General features: G+C 35.1%; 1 protein-coding gene across 4 annotated transcripts in view; it reads right to left on the bottom strand.

Annotated features, from left to right (window-relative positions):
* Positions 1–21,578, bottom strand: part of SEC24B (SEC24 homolog B, COPII coat complex component) — an 80,485-nt gene that overhangs the window by 15,080 nt on the left and 43,827 nt on the right. For 2 of the 4 annotated variants that reach the window (XM_081132693.1, XM_081132691.1), the window contains 7 exons: positions 13,753–13,833; positions 10,724–10,947; positions 8,289–8,470; positions 5,694–5,796; positions 3,675–3,801; positions 2,845–2,954; positions 775–887 (listed from right to left, as the gene is read on the bottom strand). In XM_081132693.1, the coding sequence (XP_080988819.1) occupies positions 775–887; positions 2,845–2,954; positions 3,675–3,801; positions 5,694–5,796; positions 8,289–8,470; positions 10,724–10,947; positions 13,753–13,833 (940 nt within the window). Of the gene's footprint in view, positions 1–774; positions 888–2,844; positions 2,955–3,674; positions 3,802–5,693; positions 5,797–8,288; positions 8,474–10,723; positions 10,948–13,752; positions 13,834–21,578 lie in introns of all 4 variants that reach the window. The other 2 variants (XM_081132690.1, XM_081132692.1) reach the window with 1 other exon arrangement.

Here is a 21,578-nt window from a genome sequence, read left to right as displayed (position 1 = left end):
ATACTTCTGACAAAGTATTCACACAAACCACCCTACATCTTTGCATATGTGAAAAACCACTGCAGTCATGGAGCATTCTTACTAACAATCTTAAGTCTTATCTCTTGTGGGTGTTGTAGTAAAAAAAGAAATGTACAAACAACTTTGTTTTCCTGAGATTTGGAAGGTCATTATTAAAGCTAGTTGAGGGTCTCCTTCATGACTAATATAGGTAGATACATAGAAAGGAATTAGAGCCAGGTATAAGTGACTCATCCAATACTGTTTCCACTTTCACAATACAGCTCATTACTAATGTGCCAAAATGAAGAGCTCAATTTCAGGCTTCCTGGAAATACTCAGCAGAAAATAAATTCCTTCTTTCCCTTTATCTGGCTCATTCTCTTATCAGCACATTTAAAACTACCTTATGGAAAACCCCTTGCTCAGGCATATAAATTACAGCTAGATTTCTCTCATCCAAATTCTTGATACCCTGGCCACATTAAGTTCTCTGGGCCCCAGTATTGAGACCTGCTAAGTCAGAGGGATAGTTAGAGGAGATCTAAATTTCTTACTAAATATTAAAACTTTTATGATTTTGGATTCCAATACCAAGTCATAAATCATGATAATCTAAGTAGCAGGGTCCATATTCTATGGTGGACAGGAAGTATTCTTAGTAATCGATAAATGAAATCAAACTTAATAGAAATCAATACTGTGAACTGCTAATAAACACTTCGCATTTATGTATATATACACACACACATTATGAGTGAAAACAGTTCTTACTTGTCTAGATTTTCTAACAGTGACTGGCACAAAACTGTCAAATACCCAGCTTCCACTGCGTTATGAGACACATCTAAAACAAACAAGTAAACTGCAGGCTGAGGAGGACGAAGCTGAAAGAAATAAAAATAATGTATGTAGTAGGTACAATTAATTCTCTTGTTTCTTAAATAAGTTTTTATTGATTTTTAGAGAGAAAGAGGAAGGGACAAGGATAGAGAGAAACATCAATGAGAGAGAAACATCATCAATCTGCTGCCTCCTGCACGTCCCCTACTGGGAATCGAGCCTGCAACCCGGGAATGTGTCCTGACTGGGAATTGAACACCAGACCTCTTGGTTTATGTGTCAATGCTCAACCACTGGGCCACACTGGCCAGGTCAATTTATTCTTTTTATATCATATAGTACTGGATATGTACTGAGTAAATTATACCAAAAAAATCCCCCAAAAACCCACAAATAAGATGTTTTGTAAGATCTTACGTGCTAATGAAAATGACATTCCTTTAACTATTTTTTCTTATAAAGTTGGTTGTGGATTAAGTATGATAAGGCAGCCATTGGTAATGGTTAAATAGTTAACATATTTAACAGTAATGGTTAAATAGATGGGCTAAACATTTTCCTGCTAGTGTCTTGGCTGAGACATCTTTCAAAGAAAAGTTAAACTTATTATTTAATATCAACCTCTATATCTCTTCCCTGCCCCTAAAAACATTTTTAAAATTTATTTTCTTTAACTGGATAACCATTAGTACTAGCTACTGGGTCACCTGGTGGTGGCTGAATCCCAGAAGTTAAATGCTAAGTGTCGAGTCCTTGTGATGGTATTCCAGCAGGATTAGTCCCTGTCTGCTGGAGACATACACTGAAGTATTAATGGGTAAATGTATGATGCTGGGATTAGCATTTAATAAACTCCAGGGTGGGTGAGGGGAGAAGGGACTGGAATAGACTGGGGATAGATGAAGTATGAAAATATATAGCACAAGTTTGATAATTATTGTAGCTCACTGATAGTTAAATGTTGGCTCATTATACTATTTTCTCTTCTTTGAAGTATGCTTGAAAACCACTGCTACAGAAAGTTAAAATAAAAGGATATATAAAGTCTTTTTTCAATTAAATGTCAACCAGGGATCATATGGGTCATATGGCAAAAACTAAAGATCACTTTTTGCTGCACCACTTCAATTAGATTAAGATTCCAAAAGAGCCAGAACAGAGTTGGGAACAGAGTAAATTGAGAAGACAGTAAGAAGTTGAGAGTAATGGTGACTGACAGAAAGTTTACTGTAATTAATATGAAAACAGACAAGAAAATAGTAGTTCAGTGGGCAGATGCTATACTGGAAACAAAGAACCACAAAAATCAGAAAATAAAGAAATGGGTTAAGCATTAGGAATTTAACACACCACTTTAAATTTTTGCAGACAACAAAGACTAGAAATAAGGATAAAGAGGAAACGTAAGTTATTATAAATATATTTAAAATGAGTCAATATGATAAAGAAGAACAGAACTTAGGCCAAGAATTTGTTTTTGTAAGTGGAAATTTAGAATGAGAGCTCAGTCAGTATAATTAAAGAATAGAACAGATAGAATTTTATGATAAACTGCAAAGAGAAAAATTAGACTGATGTCAATATCCATTTATCTTGATATCTGTACTGGGTGAACCAGTAAGATTATATCTTTAAGAGCTTGGAATCTGTGGTTTCTGTCAAAAACATGAGTTTTTCTGTTGGAGGGTCTTAAGTAGTAAATGGTAAAAGAATATTTATATTCATTCCATGCAAATAATATAATCAGAATGGCAACAAACTGTAGATGCTAGTGCTCATTGTGAAACATTACTAACATTTCTTAGTGATATATTTGCATTCTTCTAGGAGATCAAGTAACCTTTACAAAGAGTTTTCTATTTTTTAAGTATAAACTTTCTGCATTATTTTTAAAAATTAATTTTAAAAATTTCAAAATTTGGACAAGAATTCACTTAACAGCAAATTACAAATGACCAATACAACTGTATCTCATGACTAACTTTAACACTGAATAGTTACCATGTAATCAGAAGAAGCAATGAACTCCACGGTTGAATTCTGAACTTCTGGCCGTTTATGAGGCTCTCCGTAAGATCGGGTAAGAGGGTTATACATAAATTCTTCAGGAACTAGGTAAGAATATGGAATCCAGTACAAATTAGTAACACAATTTGTAACTAAACACACCTATAACACTCCTAGAAATAAACACCTCTATCATCAATATTTATATAAGGTTTATAATAGTTCTGTGAACATCTAATGATAAAAACTAATTCCTTAAGCCCTCCAAAAAATGTATCAGAAGGATTAAAAAAATTTTTTTCCCCGAAATCAGGTTAGGAAACCAGAACACAAGTAACCTTGCTTTTTAGGTTTGTGTTCTATTTATTACATCTCATGACATGAAAAAAAAAAATCAGACAAACACAAATTTGAAAGCAATCACACTAAGATGTCTTAAAAAATGACTATAGGGGAAAACAGACACACTGCACGCATATGATCATATATACTGGCAAAGGTCTATACTGAGTTGAATGAACCAAATGTATCAACAGAAGACAATCTTAACTTGTCAGGGTCAAGCATAATTAGTCTGCATGACCTCACCTACGTGACTCACCTTCACTGCTTGTTTTATAATACTTTTTAGTTTGACCTCACTGTTACTTCTCCTCATTATCAATTATCTCCTTAGCTAGCCAAAATGAAATGTCCCTAGCCTATAGTCTATCCATTAAAAGTGGTATGAAAGTTTTGAAAGCAGTGACGAAAGAGATCAGATGACAGAAATGTCAAAATGTTTAAAATATTAAACACACTTATTTTAAGAATCCGAAACTCACCATCATTGACTCTATAGCACAAATTGCATTTCCATCTACGCTGATCAATGAAGGACACAAAAGGGTTGATATATGTTCGACAAGATCGGCACCTCACAATGGTATTTGATGTTATCACGGGTAATTGCTAGGAAGTAAAATAACGATGTTGTAGCAGAAAAAGCACCCCAAGAAATACACATGCTGCAGTGCTCACAGTCAAACAAAACCATAATTGTTTTTTGAAATTGAAGCATTTTAATAAAATCCAGTCATGTGCTGAGTAACACAACCAGCTATCAAGTTTTTCTCTCCCTGTCTTGTCATAAACTTTATATAAAATAATACCAAAATAAAGTCAAGCCAAATGCAGTAAGTTTTTGGCTGACAAGAAAAGCCTGGTTGACCAAGAAAGTAATATAAGTCAGAGATTATCAGGTAGACTAAAGAAATAACAGAGAAAGAAACACATTCCATATAAGAACGCCTTTGTCTCTGACCTGGTGCTATCAAGCACAGCTCATTAGATAGTCACAGCAATCCTGATGGCCACCAAGGCCACCAGAAAACACACACAATGTGCTTTTAAAACAATATGTCTCTTTATGCTTAGTTTGAGAAAAGAACTTTATATTCAATTTAAGAATTTAGAAAATTTGAAAAAAGATTTTAAAAAATTACATATTATTCTACCTCTGTCACCCTTTTAGTATATTCCTATGTTTTTATCATACATAAACATTTGTATCTTAGTATTTTTTCACACATACAATTTTTATTATATAAATACATATCGTTGTGAAAAAATTAGGAAACAGTTAACTAAAATAAGAAAATTAAAAATTACTCATAATTCCATATCCCAGAGGAAGCCACTGTTGCCAATTTAGTGTATATACTTCCAGAAGGTATCACATAGAGAATCTGTACTTAGATAAAAATTCTTACCTGTGTTTATGGGAAATTAACTATATTGGTTCAGACATAAAGGTTGTAAGAGTATTAAAGGTTATCAAATAGTATTTACTGAATGAATTCAAGATCCTCATTACACATCCTAATTATTTTATTTGCTATGCACTCTGCTTCTTTCTGTTCACGTTAGTAGGAAAGTAAGATCCACGAGGAAGCTTACTGACCTTTGTATCCTCAGCACCTAACATGATAGGGAGGCAAATCGTTATTTTGTGGATGAATGAGAGCAAAAGAAACTCAGTAGCAATAAGAGGGGTAGAAAGGCACAGGAGTAAAAAAGTGTGAGGGAGAAATTCAACTTGTAAAGTATAAGTAAAATGTATCTGGATAAAGTTTATTTTTAAAGTTTAGAAATTTTAGTTTAAATACAACATATTTGCATGAAATACCACAAGTTTGCGGAAAAATCCAGCAAGCTACGTATTAAACCAAATAGACTGTGGAAACTTAAGCAATGTTTTAATTCAATAGACTTGAAGTGTCTGGACTTTATTATTATGAAGGTTATTTGTTTAATATGGTTAGGAACAATCATACAGTTTCCTCCCTAACTGCACATTGTCGGTGTTTCCTTTATGTTTAATAAGGGACTCATAAAGTTTAGGACTTATCAAGTTTATCTTCTATGGCCTCTCCAATTTCCAAAACTAATCTTTCAAAATCCAGTTCAGACCTCATCACTCATAGAAAACTTCTGCTACTGTACCCAGAGGAAATTACTTCCCATACTGTACTCACCACCTAAATACCTTACAGAATTTGATTAGTTACATGTATTAATTCTCCTGCATGTAATTATTTGTTCTTACATCTTTGTTCCCCATTAGAGAAGAATTTCTTAGGGGCAAGGCCAATGACTTAATCATCTCTATGCTTACCAGGGCTTAGTTTAGGGCCTGTCACAAAGCAGGTGCTTGGAAAATATTTGCTGAATTGGATTTGACATAAATAATTATTTGTAACTTCAAATAAAAGATGAAAAAATTCTAAGAAAATATACAATCTAAATAACTGGCACATAAAAACACATGTCAGTATCCACAAATATTTTAAATGTTACTTTACCGTTAGGTCTCTGAAGGGATGTAACAACAATCCTAAAGGAAGCTTAGCTTTATTCAGTAAAACCTGTGTCTGTGGAATATTTGTCAAAGTACACCGAAAGGAACTGCAAAAAATATAAACAACATGGACTGCATTAGCTATCAGAAAAAACACACTGTGAAGTAGATAGCTGTAGATAATTAAGAGCATTTAAGGGCATAAATGAAATCATTTGGGTATGTTCTGTAACGGTAGGTAGGAAGGTCCTGATTACTTTAAACATGCACATATGTAACATATGTCAGGAGGCCTAAATTAGACTCAACATTTTCATAGGAGAAAAACAATTACTCTATTATGAGTACTATGTAGGGCATGGATAGGAAGGAATAGAAAACATGAATGAAAAGGCATACCTCTGCACCTTTAATAAGGTGGTTCCTTTTTTACTTCCCATTTTTCATCTGTTGAACTCCTACCCTGAAACTCATCAGTTATCACTTCTGAAACCACCCTCACCCCTGATTACAAGTCAGAAGGAATGACTTTTCCCTCTGTGCTCTGAGATCTATTTCTGCTTCTATGGTATCAATTAGTCTGACTTGCTTTAGTTGGTTGTGTACCTTGTCTGTCTTTTCCATTTGAGATCAGAGATCACTTTGCCCTGTGTCTTCGTAGCACTATTTCTCTCATACAGTAAGTGCTTATAACTTGTTAAGTTATAAGTTAGGATTAGTAGATACAGAATCAATAAAGAGCAACCAAAGAGGTAAAAAGCAGACGTAGGAGAAACCAGGAAAGGAATTTAATTAGAGTGGCTGATAATATGCAGAGATAGCCAGATACATCCTGACCCAGGCCGGTCCAGTTCCTGCTCTGGGACCTCAGGAAGCTTGGCACACTCTCTTCCCAGAGAGCCACATGGTTTGCTCTCTCACTTCATTCAGATCTCTACTCAAATGTTAACTCCTTGGGAACACCTGCCCTGGCTTCTCAATTAAAAACAGTCACTCTCCGCTTTTACTACTCCCTACTTCATAGTTATACTCTGACATTTCATTATACACTTATTAGTTTGATTGTTCAAAGTATGTCTTCCTTAATAAGATATAGGTTGCATGAGACTGGGCAATCTATTCTGTTTATTGCTTCATTCCCAGCACCAGAAGCAGTGCCTGGCACTTAACTTAGAAGGCATTCAGCAATATTTATTGAATAATTTATCTTAATATGTAGGTAAAATTATTATTCCTGTTTTACAGTTGACAATATAAGAATTTGAGAGGTTATGCAACTGGCAAAAAGTCTCACCGTAACTTATCAATGGAACCACAGTAAGAACCTAGATAAGTCTAATTCTAAAGCCTGTACTCCTAATTACTCTGCTTTGCTATTTTGATAAGAGATACTTTCACAGAAAACACAGAACTAAGTAGAAACATATACAGCATTCCCCACCTATGGACTCTTCATACTCATACATATACTGTATTTACCTACTTAGGGAATGACTAACCATTCATAATACAAGGCCATAATCCATATACTTACTGACCTGATAGAAGCTTACCCTCAGAAGGAAGGGCAGCTATTTTCAACCTAAAATCAATGATTATACATTTTTTATAAAAATGATCTTGGCACTGACGGAGGATGGGTGATAGAGCAGGGCAGAAGAGGGTGAGCCTTCGGAGCAGCTCCATTTTCTGTTTTCTGTGTTAAAAACTATGTAAGATTTTGGTTGAAAAAGAAGATTATAGTATTTTTAAAAGCTAGAAATCTATTGCCTTCAAAAGGGAAAATAATGGCTCTAAAGAAAAATACTAACTCTCTCAACGCAAGGGAGAAGTTAATGTTGTTCTATGAATCAGAGTTTACTTTATGAGGAAGAGAGATTCCTGGAGTAGGAGGATCTCTTCTGGGGGCAGAGGAATATCCTACTAGGACACAAAAGTACTGAAAGCAGGCAAGAATAGAGAAGTTTTTGTCTTGGAGGCACTGTGAGGTAGCTAACAGAGCTCATCCACCCAGAGGACATACCAGGGCTTGGCCACCAGCAGGCTGCCAGCTGAACTTCCCCAGAGGTGAGGAAATGCTCAATGAAAGGAAATCCAAATCTAAATTCAGGCTGGATGAATAAGCCTGGGGGTATCAGTCTTCACATTCTATACTGAGTGGGAAAGAAAATTCAGGGATAAACCATTCATCTAAAACTGTTCTTGTGATTACATAACTTTGTTTCCTTTTCAAGCAAGGATTAAAGGGCATAAAATTGTAAAGATTCTACCTTATTTAAAAGACATCAGAAGTTATTACTAGTGAAAAGCGAGGAAAAAAATTTAAGAAAAGAAAATACAGTTACATTTGGGTTCCTGAAACCCTTTACTCAAAAAGAAAAAAATTCGTTAGCATTAGGTGATGGGAATGGGACTTGAACTGAACAACGCAAATGGAATTTTACATCCAGAATGCCTATACAAACTAAATAGAAGTATTCACATAAACAAAACTTCCAATCAAGAAATTAATATCATATTACTTTGACTATGTTTGAGAGACATATAATGTTCTTGAGAAAGTATATTACTTACTACAGATTATAAAATAAATACTTACTCTGGGCTACAGTTTAATTTTTTGAGGTCTAAATTCAAGTTAGGTACAGGAGGCAAAACAGGAGTCATGGGTAAGATATTCCTCTCCTGAGTGAGGTTGACAGGTCTTAGGCTTTCTGGTATTACAGAACTCTGGAGACTCAGTCCTCCCAGACTGGAGGACAGCTGGTTCATACCAGGATACTGCTGAGAGATCAATGCAAAACAAAACAAAAGAACAATACAGCACACATGAATAAAATTTATTATACCATATACAGGATTTTTTATATATAGGATGGAAAAAAAAAAGAAAATTTAAACCTGGCTTGTTAATAGTAGAATGTCTTAATAGGGCAGTTCAATTGAAAGCATTCTTTAAAAAAGCCTCAAAGCAAAGATACTGAATAAATTAAAATATTAGCATCGTTAAGCCTCACAAAATTTCAGCAACAATGCTTTTCAACATCAAGAATTTGGTTTCTCTGAATACAGTTCCTATTGAACAGGCAGCATAATGCTTATGTTTTCAAGGATGTGAAGTAACTGGAACTCTCACATACTGTTAATGGAAGGTATAAACTGGAACATCTGCTTTGGAAAATGTTGGGCAGTAACTGCAGAGGTTGAACATATGGACACCTCATGACCCAGTGACTCCACTTCTAGATATATACAGATTGTGCTTGCTTCGGCAGCACATACTCTAGATATATACAGATTAACTTAAAAGATAAGAACAGAAATATTCACAACAGTACTATTCATAATAGCTCCCAACTGGAAATTTACCCTAAAGTCCCTCAACAATAAAACAAATAAATAAATTGTGATATGTTTATAATGGAGTACTATGTAACAATGAAATGACTGAACTGCAAGTGTGCAACAAGCATATTGTTGAGCAAAAGAGTCTAGCTAAGAGTATATACAGTATGATGCCACTTATATAAAGTTTAAAAACAAATAAAACTAATCTAATATTATTGGTCAAGACAGTTGTCAATTCTTGTTTGGAGAGTTAGTGACTAGAAATGGCATGAAAGGCGCCTGGCTGCTGATTACATGAGTGTGTACAATTTGTAGAAATGTTTCAAGCTGCATGCTGTTAATTTATACACTTCTACATAATATGGATTACATTTCAGAAAAAAAAAGTTTAAAAAAATGAAAGTTGGCACTAGGATGATGTCTAACAATCTACTTCTAAAAGCTTTGGCTTTAGGAAGCTCATTTCGACTGGGATTAACAACTCAAGTTATTTTTCAATCTGTCTCTGCCTCCTTTATCCAAACTCCCCTGATCTAAAGCTAGAGTATAAAAAGGACTGTGATTACCGAAGAATAGAATGAGGCTATAGTTAAAAATCTAGTATATTAAATATTACTTTTTACTTTTATTCCAAAAACAATCTCTTAACCTTTGCAACATAACCTCCCAAATATGACGGGAAAAGAACGATACTTCCCATTCTCCTATGTCAAAGGTTGGCAAACCTTTTCTTTATAGGCTCACATAATAAATATTTTAAAATTTAAAAGTCACATGGTCTCTTTTGCAACTACTCAACTCTACCACTATAAAAAAGCATGGCTATATTCCAGTACAAGTTTATTTACCAAAGTAGGCAGCAGGCCTGATTTGGCCCAAGAATCTTTTCCTGTCATTATGAAATTTTTTCTTATGTCATCACTTTCTATTTCAAAATAAGTTTTTTTCCTTGCCCAACACTTCCAAGAAATAGATTCTTTCTTTGAACTTGATTTTCTTCTCATTACAATGTACAAATAAATGACATATTATGACTCCAAATAGCAATTTGCCTAAAGCACGCAAGTCAGACTGGAGTGACTAAAAAAGTGCTTCATCTGGACCAATAAAGCCATACAGAAAATCTAACAAAACGGAAGTCAGGGAAGTTTGTGCTAACCAACCATATTTCTCCAGTGCCTCTCCTAGTTTTCTTCTTCCTTTTGAGCCTTAATTCTAAGATTAAATCCCAGAAACAAATGATCTTCCTATTTCCCTCTAATTTTTATTCTTAGTTCACCATAAGATGAAATTTCTATAAAGTTAGTCTACTAAGAGCAGTTTTTTAAATTATGAGTAGAATGATTTTGACATTTCCATCATTTCCTTCTCAATAAATATAAATGCAAAATACTGTTCTGTATTATTAAATTGAGATGGTATTTAAGAGGTGAATCTAAACAAGGTCATGTCAGAATGGGTCATAGCAGTAGTCAAATGACATAAGCACTGACAAGCATTATGTATGTAGAGGTTTTTACCAGTTGTATGTTGTATGTCATAGACAGTTCTTCAAGTTAAGAGGCAGAACCAAAATTGCAAACCACATTTATACCATATCATTTTTTTTGAAGAGGGATTTGTTAGAACTGATAATAGTTCCATGATTTTTAGAAATGCAATGTCTTTCTATGACTAAATACATACTTGAGCATACTGCTGGAATCCAGAATACGCTGGGTTACCAGGCTGTCCTCCAGGATTCAGTGGTGCTGCAGCATTCTGATAACCAGGCTGAAGAGTGGGATAACCATATCCAAACGGTTTAGCCACTTTTGAAGGCTGAGGGGCAGTGGGTACTGGAGCTGGAGTATGGTCAGTTTCAGGAGCAGGGTCAGGAGCGGGACTGCTTGCTGATGAAGAAAGCATATCTAACAAAGGGAAAAACATGGTGTTAACACCGGAAAACATGACTGTATAAAGACTTGGCTCTTGGGAGAGCCATAACCTTTGGGGTTTCCCTTTTTCTTTTTTTAAATTTTTTATTATGAGAAATTTTGAACATACACAAAAGTAGAGGGAATAGAATAATTATCATCACAATTGTGCTAATCTTATATGTTCCCACCCAACTTTTTTTTTTTTTAAAGAAGTATACAGGAAAACCTCATTTTGTATCATTTCATGACAAATACTTCATTCAAATGGTATTTCTACCAGATAAGACCTTTATATTTATATTACACATATAAAAAACACTTTTTCCTATTTTCTCTCAGTAGGAATGGGGCTATAAAGCAGAAAACGAAGCAAAGCAATAAAAAGAGTGTCAACTACTCTTTAACTTGCCTTTTTGATCTGACCCTGACATCTATAAAACCTGTCCATGAAAAGAGTGGCATATTTCTATAATCCCCTAAAAATCTGCATTATTTGTACAGGCAAAACTATGAAAGTATGAAAGTCAGTGTCTAGAATAGTGTCCAGCTCCTAAAACAATGTCTGGTGTGTAATAACTGACAACAGAATTTAATGAATTGATGTTCCTCCTTTATTTAAATTTAGAACAAAAACTAAAATTCAATTAAAACTGTGGAAGAAAAAAACAGTAGAAAATTCAGTCATCATATACAAGAATAGCAAGAAGAAGAAACCCTAAATATTACTCTACTATACATAACCATTATTAACATTTTGGTATATTGACAGCTTTTGTTTTTCAAGTCAAATCTGTAATATAAATGTACTTGAATCTATTTTTCATATGAAAAAATCATATTCTTCACCAGTAATGACTTTACAAAAAATATATTCTCAAAAGCATCTGACTTAATAAAATTTATTTTTTAAAAGTTTCTTGACCGGCCAGGTGTGGCTCAGCGGTTGAGCATCGACCTAAGATCCAGGAGATCGGGGTTCAATTCCCCGTCAGGGCACATGCCCGGGTTGTGGGCTCGATCCCCAGTCGGGGGCGTGCAGGAGGCAGCCGATCAATGTCTCTCTCATCATTGATGTTTCTATCTCTCTCTTCCTCTCTCTGAAATCAATAAAGATATATTTAAAAAAAAAAAAAAAAAGTTTCTGGAGGAATCACATCTTTCTACTGACTCCACTGGCTCTAATTTTGAAGATACATTCCTAGATGTTCTGCCATGCCATCTACCATCATGAGCTAATTAGGTAAGGCTTGGTTTATAGGCTTTTTGGTAACACCCCAGACTTCTTAAAAGGACAAGAGTGTCACATCCTTAAATCTCCTGCTTGTCCCTCATGGTGAGGGAACTATAAGTAGAAAGGTCTCTTGATATCAGCATAAGAAAAAAAGAACTGGAGTCATAAACATGGAGGTCTAAAACTTATCCCCCTCTTTAAGAAATGCACAATAGTTCATACATTTCTACAGCCCTCAAATCTATCCCTGTACCTAACAGGGTAAACTTGCAATTCACTTAACCTTACTGCTACAGTTGCTCACAGGTTTCCTTAAATATAAATAACTACAAAACCTGCTGTAGGTCACTCACTCTCAAAGCACAGTTCATAATAAGATTAAGATTAGTTGATAAATGAATACAAACAAACCAAGGTCTAATTCCAAGGCCATGATCTTTTAACTACATCACAATGGACGTTTCACTTCAGGCTACTCTGAAGCTCATGAAATACTGTATAGTCAGAGCAGTCATTTTGTAATGAATGAAGTAACTCTCCTAGAAATTTTTGATGATATAGCAATTGCTTCTGGAATAGTCCATGACTTCTTACATGCATACGCACAAACAGTGGTTCCTGGGGGGACATCTGTAACCACAAAAGACTAAGTAGCTTATTTAAGTATTTTTGAAATATTAAAAGGAAATTCTATACTAAGCTGAGAAGATTAAAGTTTTCTGATTCATAGGATAATGAAGGCAAGACAGTGTGTTTAGATAAGTACAGCATACTCCAACTTTAATCCTGGATTATTCCCAGAGTGATAAGAAATAGAGAGAAGGGCAAAATTACTTGTTCTGTTAGTCCTAAGGTATGGAGTCATCAGAGAGAGAAAGAGAGAGGGAGAGAGAGAGAAAGAGAGGGAGAGAGAGAGAGAGGGAGATCAGGTGTGGCCATCCCGTGATAGGAGATAAGCAAATCAGGAAAATCACAGTACAAGGTACTATAAGAAAAATGACTGTTCATTTAAAAAGGTTAAGTTTGTATTTTTTTCCTTTAACTCCTATTTCTATGTAATGACAAAGTTATTTCCAAATATGGTTAAAAGTAATGCCTCCAAAAACTACATCCAAGTTGGTTAATCCATTTACCTGGTGGAGGCAGCCAGGAGCCATAGGGGGAGTAAAGAGTCAAAGACTACTTATATTCAGAGGCTAGTTGGAAGGAATTCAAGGACCTAAGCATGAGAACAGAAATATAAAATTTATTTAAGGAGTTATTAGCATAAAAAAGGGGAAGAGAAGAGAAAAATTATTCACTATTAAAAGACTTTTAGAAGGAGGAAAAAGATAAAGAGCACGATAACAAAAATAAAATAAATTTCCTTAGGCTGCCAAGAAACATTCATAGCTGTTATAGAACAATTAATGCTATTAAATTAAGGCTGAGAAATACCAGGAAAATGTTCCTTTTTCTGCTAAAAAATGTACCCTGCTAATTATGTATAATATATGTTCATGTTTAAAAGCAATTGGTGGTAACTTTATTTCAAATAAACATTAAGTAGGCACAAAACAAATTACCTGGGTAGCTGCCTCCTTCTAGGGCATCATAACTGTTGGGCAGTGGAGAAGCACTGCTTGTGGTGGAAGAGCTGTCAATACCTAAAAGGAAAATCAAAGTGCCAACTAAGTCTAAATGACAATGTATCTTAGAGCAGCCTTTGGCAATTTTAAAGATGCTTTGTTGACTCTAGTGAAAATGTAAAATCACTAATGTTTAAAGACATTTTTTAAAACACATAAATAAATTTCTGATATAATAGGGGATGAGAATGAGAGAAGGGAGAAGATGGAGCTAATGAGGGGAATAAAATTTAATCAAATATATGTGATGACATCTTAGAGAATAGATATCACACTACTCAAACACACAAATATAAATTTTAGATTGACAGAAATATTAATACAGTTGTATCTCAAAAACTGCATCTATCAAACTACAAGCTATTAAATACATTTTATCAGTATTAGGATATTTAAAGATAATTAAATTTTAATGACTTTTCTAATAGCATAGTTGTATAAAAACCCTCATAAAAGAGGAGTCTATGGCTTGGGTTGCTACCTAGCCTACTACTAAATTTTCTATGCCTCAGGTTATTTATCTGCAGAATGGAGATTAAATAGTACCTGCTCTACTTAATAAGGTACTATATATGAAAGGCACTCTAATAAATATATTAGACCATAAGAATGTTTAGCCTGGCCAGAGTGGCTCAGTTGGTTGAGCGATGTCCTCTGCACCAAAAGGCTGCCAGTTCAGTCCCTGGTTGGGGTGCATAAGGAAGGCAACCATCAATGTTTCTCTCTCACATCAATGTCTCTCTCTCTCTCTGTACATATGTCTTTGAGTGAGGAAAAAAGAATTTTTATTGTGTGTTCATTCAAAACCTGTAAGATTAATAGAAATGTTGAGTGGCAATTTATGATGAAATTTAGGGATGGGTCACACAGATAGTAAAACATACAATATATTCCATTCATTCACTCAACAAATATTTTATTGAAAGTCTACAATTATCCTAGGTAAATATGCTAGAGTATATAGTGACGAATAAAACAAAAACATGCACACAGTTCCTCTCTTGTGTTAGATAGAGATCTTGGTCTTTTTCACCATAAGACAAAATTCTGACAGAGGTGATCCCTAGCTCATAACAACATTATAAATGGGGCTCAAACTACATTTTAGGTTAATTTTCAACTGTGATATACAAAGGACAGGTATGCATAATTATCTTTCAATGAATAATTTTGGAAAACCATGTGAATTACATATGTTGACTCATAGCGTAACAGCTAAAGCTTTTTGCATAGGATCATTTTATTACTAGCAAAGAACATGATTTGGAGTAAAAGATTGCAGTTACATTAAACTCTGTCATTTACTTGCTATATAACTTTGGGTAAGTGACAATTATCAATACTCTCTTCTGCAAAATGAGAACAATTTAAAAAATACCCTATTCTTGTGAGACTTAAATTAGATGCTAAGTATGGGGACTACAAAATATGTGGAAGACACAAACGGCTTTCTTTGTGATACCTAGAAAAATGGTGTACGCTTATCATTGCTCTTAATTAAGATGGGAAGTAATGGCTCTTCTTTTTGTTCCTTATATTTGTGAATTTATAACTAAAGAGGAATGCTGATATATAAGGTCAAAGTCTAAAAGTGATAGCATTAAAAACAACACACCAAAACCCATATATTCATCAGCAGATGAATGAATAAACAAAACATGTACATCTACACGATGGGATATTACTCATCTATAAAGAGGAATAAAGTACAAATACATGCTACGTGAAAGGAACAAGACACAAAAGTTCACATATTGCATGATTTCATTTATGAAATATCCAGAATAGGTAAATCTATGGAAAGTAGATTGGTGGTTCCAGGAGCTGAGAGGAGGGGGAAATGGGAAGTTGCTGCTTAATGGTTACACAGTTTTCTTTTGGGATAATAAAATGTTTAGTTAGTATAGTCCCAAATTTAGAACTAGATAAGTGGTGGGTGCATAAAAACCAAAATGATACAATTAGATAGAGGTGGTGGTTGCACAAGTTGCAAATGTACTAAATGGCACTGAATTGTACACTTTAGTGTGGTGAAGGCCTGGAGTAAGGGCTGGGTGAAGGAGGTTAAGTATTGGGGGGAGGGTGAATAGGAGACATCTGTAATAAAAAATAAACTCAAAAAAAGGTTAATTTTATTATGTGAATTTCACCTCAAAATAAAACAATATGCCAAGATATTTCAATGGGGAAAGAATATTCTTTTCAATAAATGGTGCTGGAACACTAGGTAGCCACATGCAGAGGAATAAAGTTAGAACCCTTCCTTATACTTTACACTAAAATTAACTCAAAAGGGGATCACAGACCAAAATGTAAGCACTAAAACTATAAAACTCTTAGAATATAGGAGTACTGATCTTAGAAACCATTAAACCAAGCAAAATATTGCTTTCTGCACACCTGCTAGCTGGTTTCAGTTGAACAGACAGCTTTGGTACATGTCCCCACTCTTAAACCTTACATACGCCAAACTTACCTCAGTCACTTCACATCACAATTAGTGCCAATAAATACCCTAAGAACAAATGGGGGGTGAGTTTGAATCTAGTACTTGGGAATAATTTTCCCTTATTCTTTTACTGGCCACATGTCGCACACTGAAAGAGGAGGAGGAGGAAGGAAGGAAGAGCTGATCTCTGAGGAAATAAGGGGAGAAGAGATCCCAAGAACAGCTCAGAATCCTTGAAGCTGGGGGAAAGTGTCAGAATGCTTTTTAGCCTTTAAAAAAAAGACTTAAGCTGTTTTCTCTCTAAAAGACAAGCAACATAGGTCAAGGAACTCCAATGTACTTACTAGTATTGCTCAACTTTAAACTAACCAGATAATTTGAAATTTTATTTCCTCATAACTTGCAAAAAACATGGAAAAAAGTGTAAGCTAAATTCCATCTCCACCACTTATCAATTGAGAGGAAATGGACAGGACACCTAACATCTCTGAACCACTTCTTATTTGTAACAACAGATCTTTAACGCCTATTCCACAGGGCTACTGTTAATATTAAACAGGTATTAGCCAGACTCAGGAAATGTTCTTCATTTTCTCTCTTCCCTCCACCTCTCCCCTCAGCGCTACTAAAGGGGAGAAAAGGAAAAACAAGACATGACCCCCATGACTGACAAAGACAATTGTTTTTTCTCAGACTTCAGCCGAACACTCCTTAACATTTATCATTGCTAACTGAATTACTTTCAATTGTAAAAATGATTTCCTTCTTTTGGTAATGCTATGCTGTACTCTTCTTCTTCAATTTTCCTGCTACCTTAGCCTAAGAACTCATTTTTCCCACCAGATTACTCTAAGAGCCTCTAGTTTCAATAAGCTCCAATGAATTCTAAAGTGCAACTTTGGCTGTTACTTTCCCATGTAAACTCCTTCAGTGACTCACTACCTTCAAGATAAAATCCAAACACCTTAATAGGAAATATCATTATCATCTATAGCTTCTGTGACTTTAAGTGAAATGATGTATAATGAAATCAATTTGACCATAGGCTAACTGATATAAACAAGAGTCAAGTTCTTTCAATAGCTCATTAACTTTATAACAAAATGATGTTATTCAAGGATCTGCTGTGCTAGGTTCTCAAAAAATATCTTATCACCCAGCCATCCCACCCAACCAACCTCATTCAATTCTTCTGGCAGACCATAGGTCCCAAATTCACTACAGTTCCCCAAATATGCCATCTTCTCTAAAGCTTCTTGCTTTGTTTTAAAAAGTAGCTCTGTCTCTCCCCAGGTCCCTCATCTGCCTAATTCCAACTTCTCTTTTTAGATTCAGCTCAGGTACCCACCCTGACCCCTCAAAGAATCTTCCCTGTCATCCCACCCTACACCAAGTTCTAGATTCTCCTATATATTCCTATAAAACACTATGACTGCCCTGGCTGGTGTGGCTCAGTTAGTTGGGCATCGTCCTATGCACCAAAAAGTTGCCAGTTCCGATTCCCAGTCAGGGCCCATACCCAGGTTGTAGGCTCAATCCCCAGTGTTTCTCTCTCTCCCTCTCCCTTCCTCCCTAAAAAAACAAAAACAAAACACCACTATGGTTAACATAATAGTCACTGTAATTTTGTTCTGTATTACAAACTAGACTTTGAGCTCATTGGGTTTTTAATCAAGCTTACAAATGGGCCATTATCAAATAATGTTTATAAATACACTTTTACAGAGAAATATTGAGATAGCTGGTATTTATTATCCAGTTAGTTTACAGGCACATACATATAAATAACCCATATCCATATTATTGATTAAATACTATACATCTGCAGCAGGCTGGAAACAATAAAGCATTTGCAAATGTTTAGTATTTCAGTTAATTAGATTTAGGGATAGTCTAAACATCCAATCACCATTTGAATACCATTTCTATTTGAAAGTACCCTTTTTAATTCTACTCTAGACACTGGTACCAAATCCCTTTCATTTTAGCCCCAATACTCTGCCCCCTCTCACTGTAGAGAAAGATGGAACTTCCAGCTAGAACCATCATATATACAGGATGTTTGCAAAATGGATGTTCAGGTAACAAGTACCACCTGCAAATACATAACCACATTTTAAAAAATGTATACAAATACCAAAACCCCTCAAACGAATACTTTTCTTAATGGCATGGACATGCTTTTATATCTTTCACAGACCCAGGACCTGGTTTAATAAAGAATATATTAAATATCTTGAATTCAGTTGAAAGATATTTACTTGTTTAAATAAAACAACAGTACACCCATTAAAGGGAAAGATAGGTTTGAACTCTTTTAAAAATTCTCTTGGGGGTGGGGCGAAAGGGGAGATGTTGGTCAAAGAACATAACCTTCCAGTCATAAGCTGAGTAAGTTTGGGGGAATCTAATGTACAGCATAGTGATTATAGTTAATAATACTGTATTACTTTTAAAAAAAGAATTCCCTTTGGAAGTTAGACCTAAGCAGGCCAATATTGCCTTGTTATCTATAGGAGTAAGTTGTTCTGTATCAAACTACCTTTTAACACACACAAGCAAATCATAAACACATCATTATCTCTGACACAGTACCTGTCACTGAATAATGACTATTAGCCTCTGTGAAAGTGAAACAAAAATTTGACTAGCATCCCTGGCTGGTGTGGCTCAGTTGGTTGGAGCTGTCCTCCATTACACCAAAAGCTGGCGGGTTCGATTCCTGGTCAGGGAGTGTGCAGAGGCAGCAGACTGATGTTTCTCTCTCACATCAATGTTTCTCTCCCTGCCCCCACCTCTAAAATTCAAATTTAAAAAAACATGACTAGCAACTTAAAATTCATCATGAAAAATACAATTTTTTTTTTCCAATATCACTTACAAAATATAGCATCAAGCTGTCACATTACCAGATCCATGGGAGAGAACTTTCTGTTGTTTGGTCTCTTCCCAACCAGAAAATTCCCCAGGGGAAAGGTGGCTGGGCACATGTACAGCAGGTCATGGAACATGAGCTGTTCCAGGGAATGGAGCTGATCACAGCCTGGAGTGTGAATTAGACTTTGGTCCCCCTCCCCCCTTTTACTTTATTTCACTTACTTCTCAACTTTTCTTTCACTGCTTATTCCCCTTCGCTCCCATTTTCAAGTTAGTATCCTTAGTAGTACAAGAATGACAGTATTTGTCTGCATTACTGTATCTAAAACTAATGAAAATTCTACTCTAGCACTAACTGAAGGAGTGAAAACTTGTGGACTGAATAGGCTCAAAAAGGAGAGAATTTAAGATAAACCATTTTTTTAAATTTTGCAACAATTCTGAATGTTTAGACATTTCCAACAGAATATAAGACTGCCCCTAGTACAAAATTCTATTTTAGCTTCCAAGTATGAATTTAATGAGGAAAGTTTTAAAAGGAGGACTATTTATAGCACGTAATTTAAAATACATAATTAGTTTAATATAAAATCAGAACTGAAATAAAATAATTTTCTTTTAAAATTGAAAGTTTAAAACAAATATTTCTTTATTTGACTGCCAGATAGACCTGCTGTAAAGAAAGCCCCAAGCTTTAGTAAGTGAAAAGCTACAATAAGTGCATAGTTACTTTACCTCTAAAGAGGAATGTTACTGATTTCCAAACCTGCTAGTTGACAGTTCATTACTGTTCAATAAGTTTTTTCAATATTGGAGAATAATTCCACATAACCTAAACACACAAAAAATCTCATGAATATAGAGAATTAATTACCACTAAAATGCTTAAAAATTAGAGCATTCCAAATCTCTATAGAAATATTTATATGTACCCATCTGGCACATATAAAAGTCTAATCACTATGCTGTACACCTGAAACTAATATTTTATCTCGCTCTGGGGAGGGGGCTTGCGGGGGGAGGCGGTGGAGGGATTGAGCAAAAAAGAAAAAAAAAAGGGAGAGCCCACCAGCATGGCTCAGCGGTTGAGCATCAACCTACGATCCAGGAGATGAAGGTTCGATTCCTGGTCAGGGCACATGCCCGGTTTACAGGCTCGATCCCCAGTGGGAGGTATGCAGAAGGCAGCTGATTAATGACTCTCATCATTGATGTTTCTCTCTCTCCCTCTTCCTTCCTCTTTCTGAAATTAATAAAGATTATTAAAAAAAAAAAAAAAGGGAGAGAAGTGATAGGCATGGACAACAGTTTAGTGATTGCAGGGGTAGAGGCGGATGGGTGGAGGTGGAAGAGGGAATAGAGGGGACAAATGGTAGTGGGAAAAAATAAAATAAAATTGAAAAAATATATTGCAAGAAAAAAAATAATATTGTATGTCAACTATAACTAAAAAGTAAAATTTTTAAAACTCCATAAAAAGATAAAAAAAGAAATACTTATATATAATTCCCAAACCAATCTAAGCCCCCTTATTTTATCTCTTTACATATTAAAAAATTATTATAACTGAATATGGTTTAAAAAAGATAAAAATAAAATTTATTTTAAAGCTAGGGTTTCTTTCCATTTTTCTTTCCCCTCACTGGAACATCCCTTTATTTTGCAATCAACTAAAATAATTTTTTTTGGAAACCATGAATAGAGAACACCAGGGTTCTAGCAAAAAATTCCACAGCATAGTCTTATTATTTTGCTGTGTAATAAAAAAAGCAGAGGGGAAGATAACATGTAAATAATGCTGTAGTGACTACATACTGCCCTGTGTCCTTTAGTTCCCTCCTACTCTGGTGCTGTGTTCTGACTAGGAGATGGAGAATCCTTCCTTTTCATACTGTTTTGCAGAGAACTGAGTCTGCATCAGCAGTATGCTGCTTAGTAGTTGCATCACTAGACAAATGTTACTTAACTTGTTCAGATCACAGTCAACTCATCTGTAAAATGGAACCGATTATCTCTGCCTTGCAAGATTGTACCGAAGAATAAATTAAGAACATGATCTCAATGTTAAAAATGACCGGTGTCTGGCCGGGCATGGCTCAGTGGTTGGGCATGGATCTATGATCCAGGAGATAGAGGTTTGATTCCCGCTCAGGGCACATGCCTGGATTGCAGGCTGGATCCCCAGCGGAGGGCATGCAGGAAGCAGCTGATCAATGACTGTTTCATCAATCATTGATGTTTCTATCTCTCTCTCCCTCTCTTTCCTCTTTCTGAAATCAATAAAAATATATATTAAAAAAAAGACAGGTAATTTTTGTGTGTTTATCATTTACCAGACACTGTTATAAGCTCTTTACAAAGAATACCCTTAATCCTCAATTATAACTATTATTCCCATTTTACAGATGAGTAAAATTGAGACTGAATGAGTTTAAGA

Source organism: Miniopterus schreibersii (genome assembly GCF_964146895.1).
Source record: "Miniopterus schreibersii genome assembly, chromosome: 1".
Lineage (NCBI taxonomy): Eukaryota > Metazoa > Chordata > Mammalia > Chiroptera > Miniopteridae > Miniopterus > Miniopterus schreibersii.
This window is presented reverse-complemented; position numbering and strand designations above follow the sequence as displayed.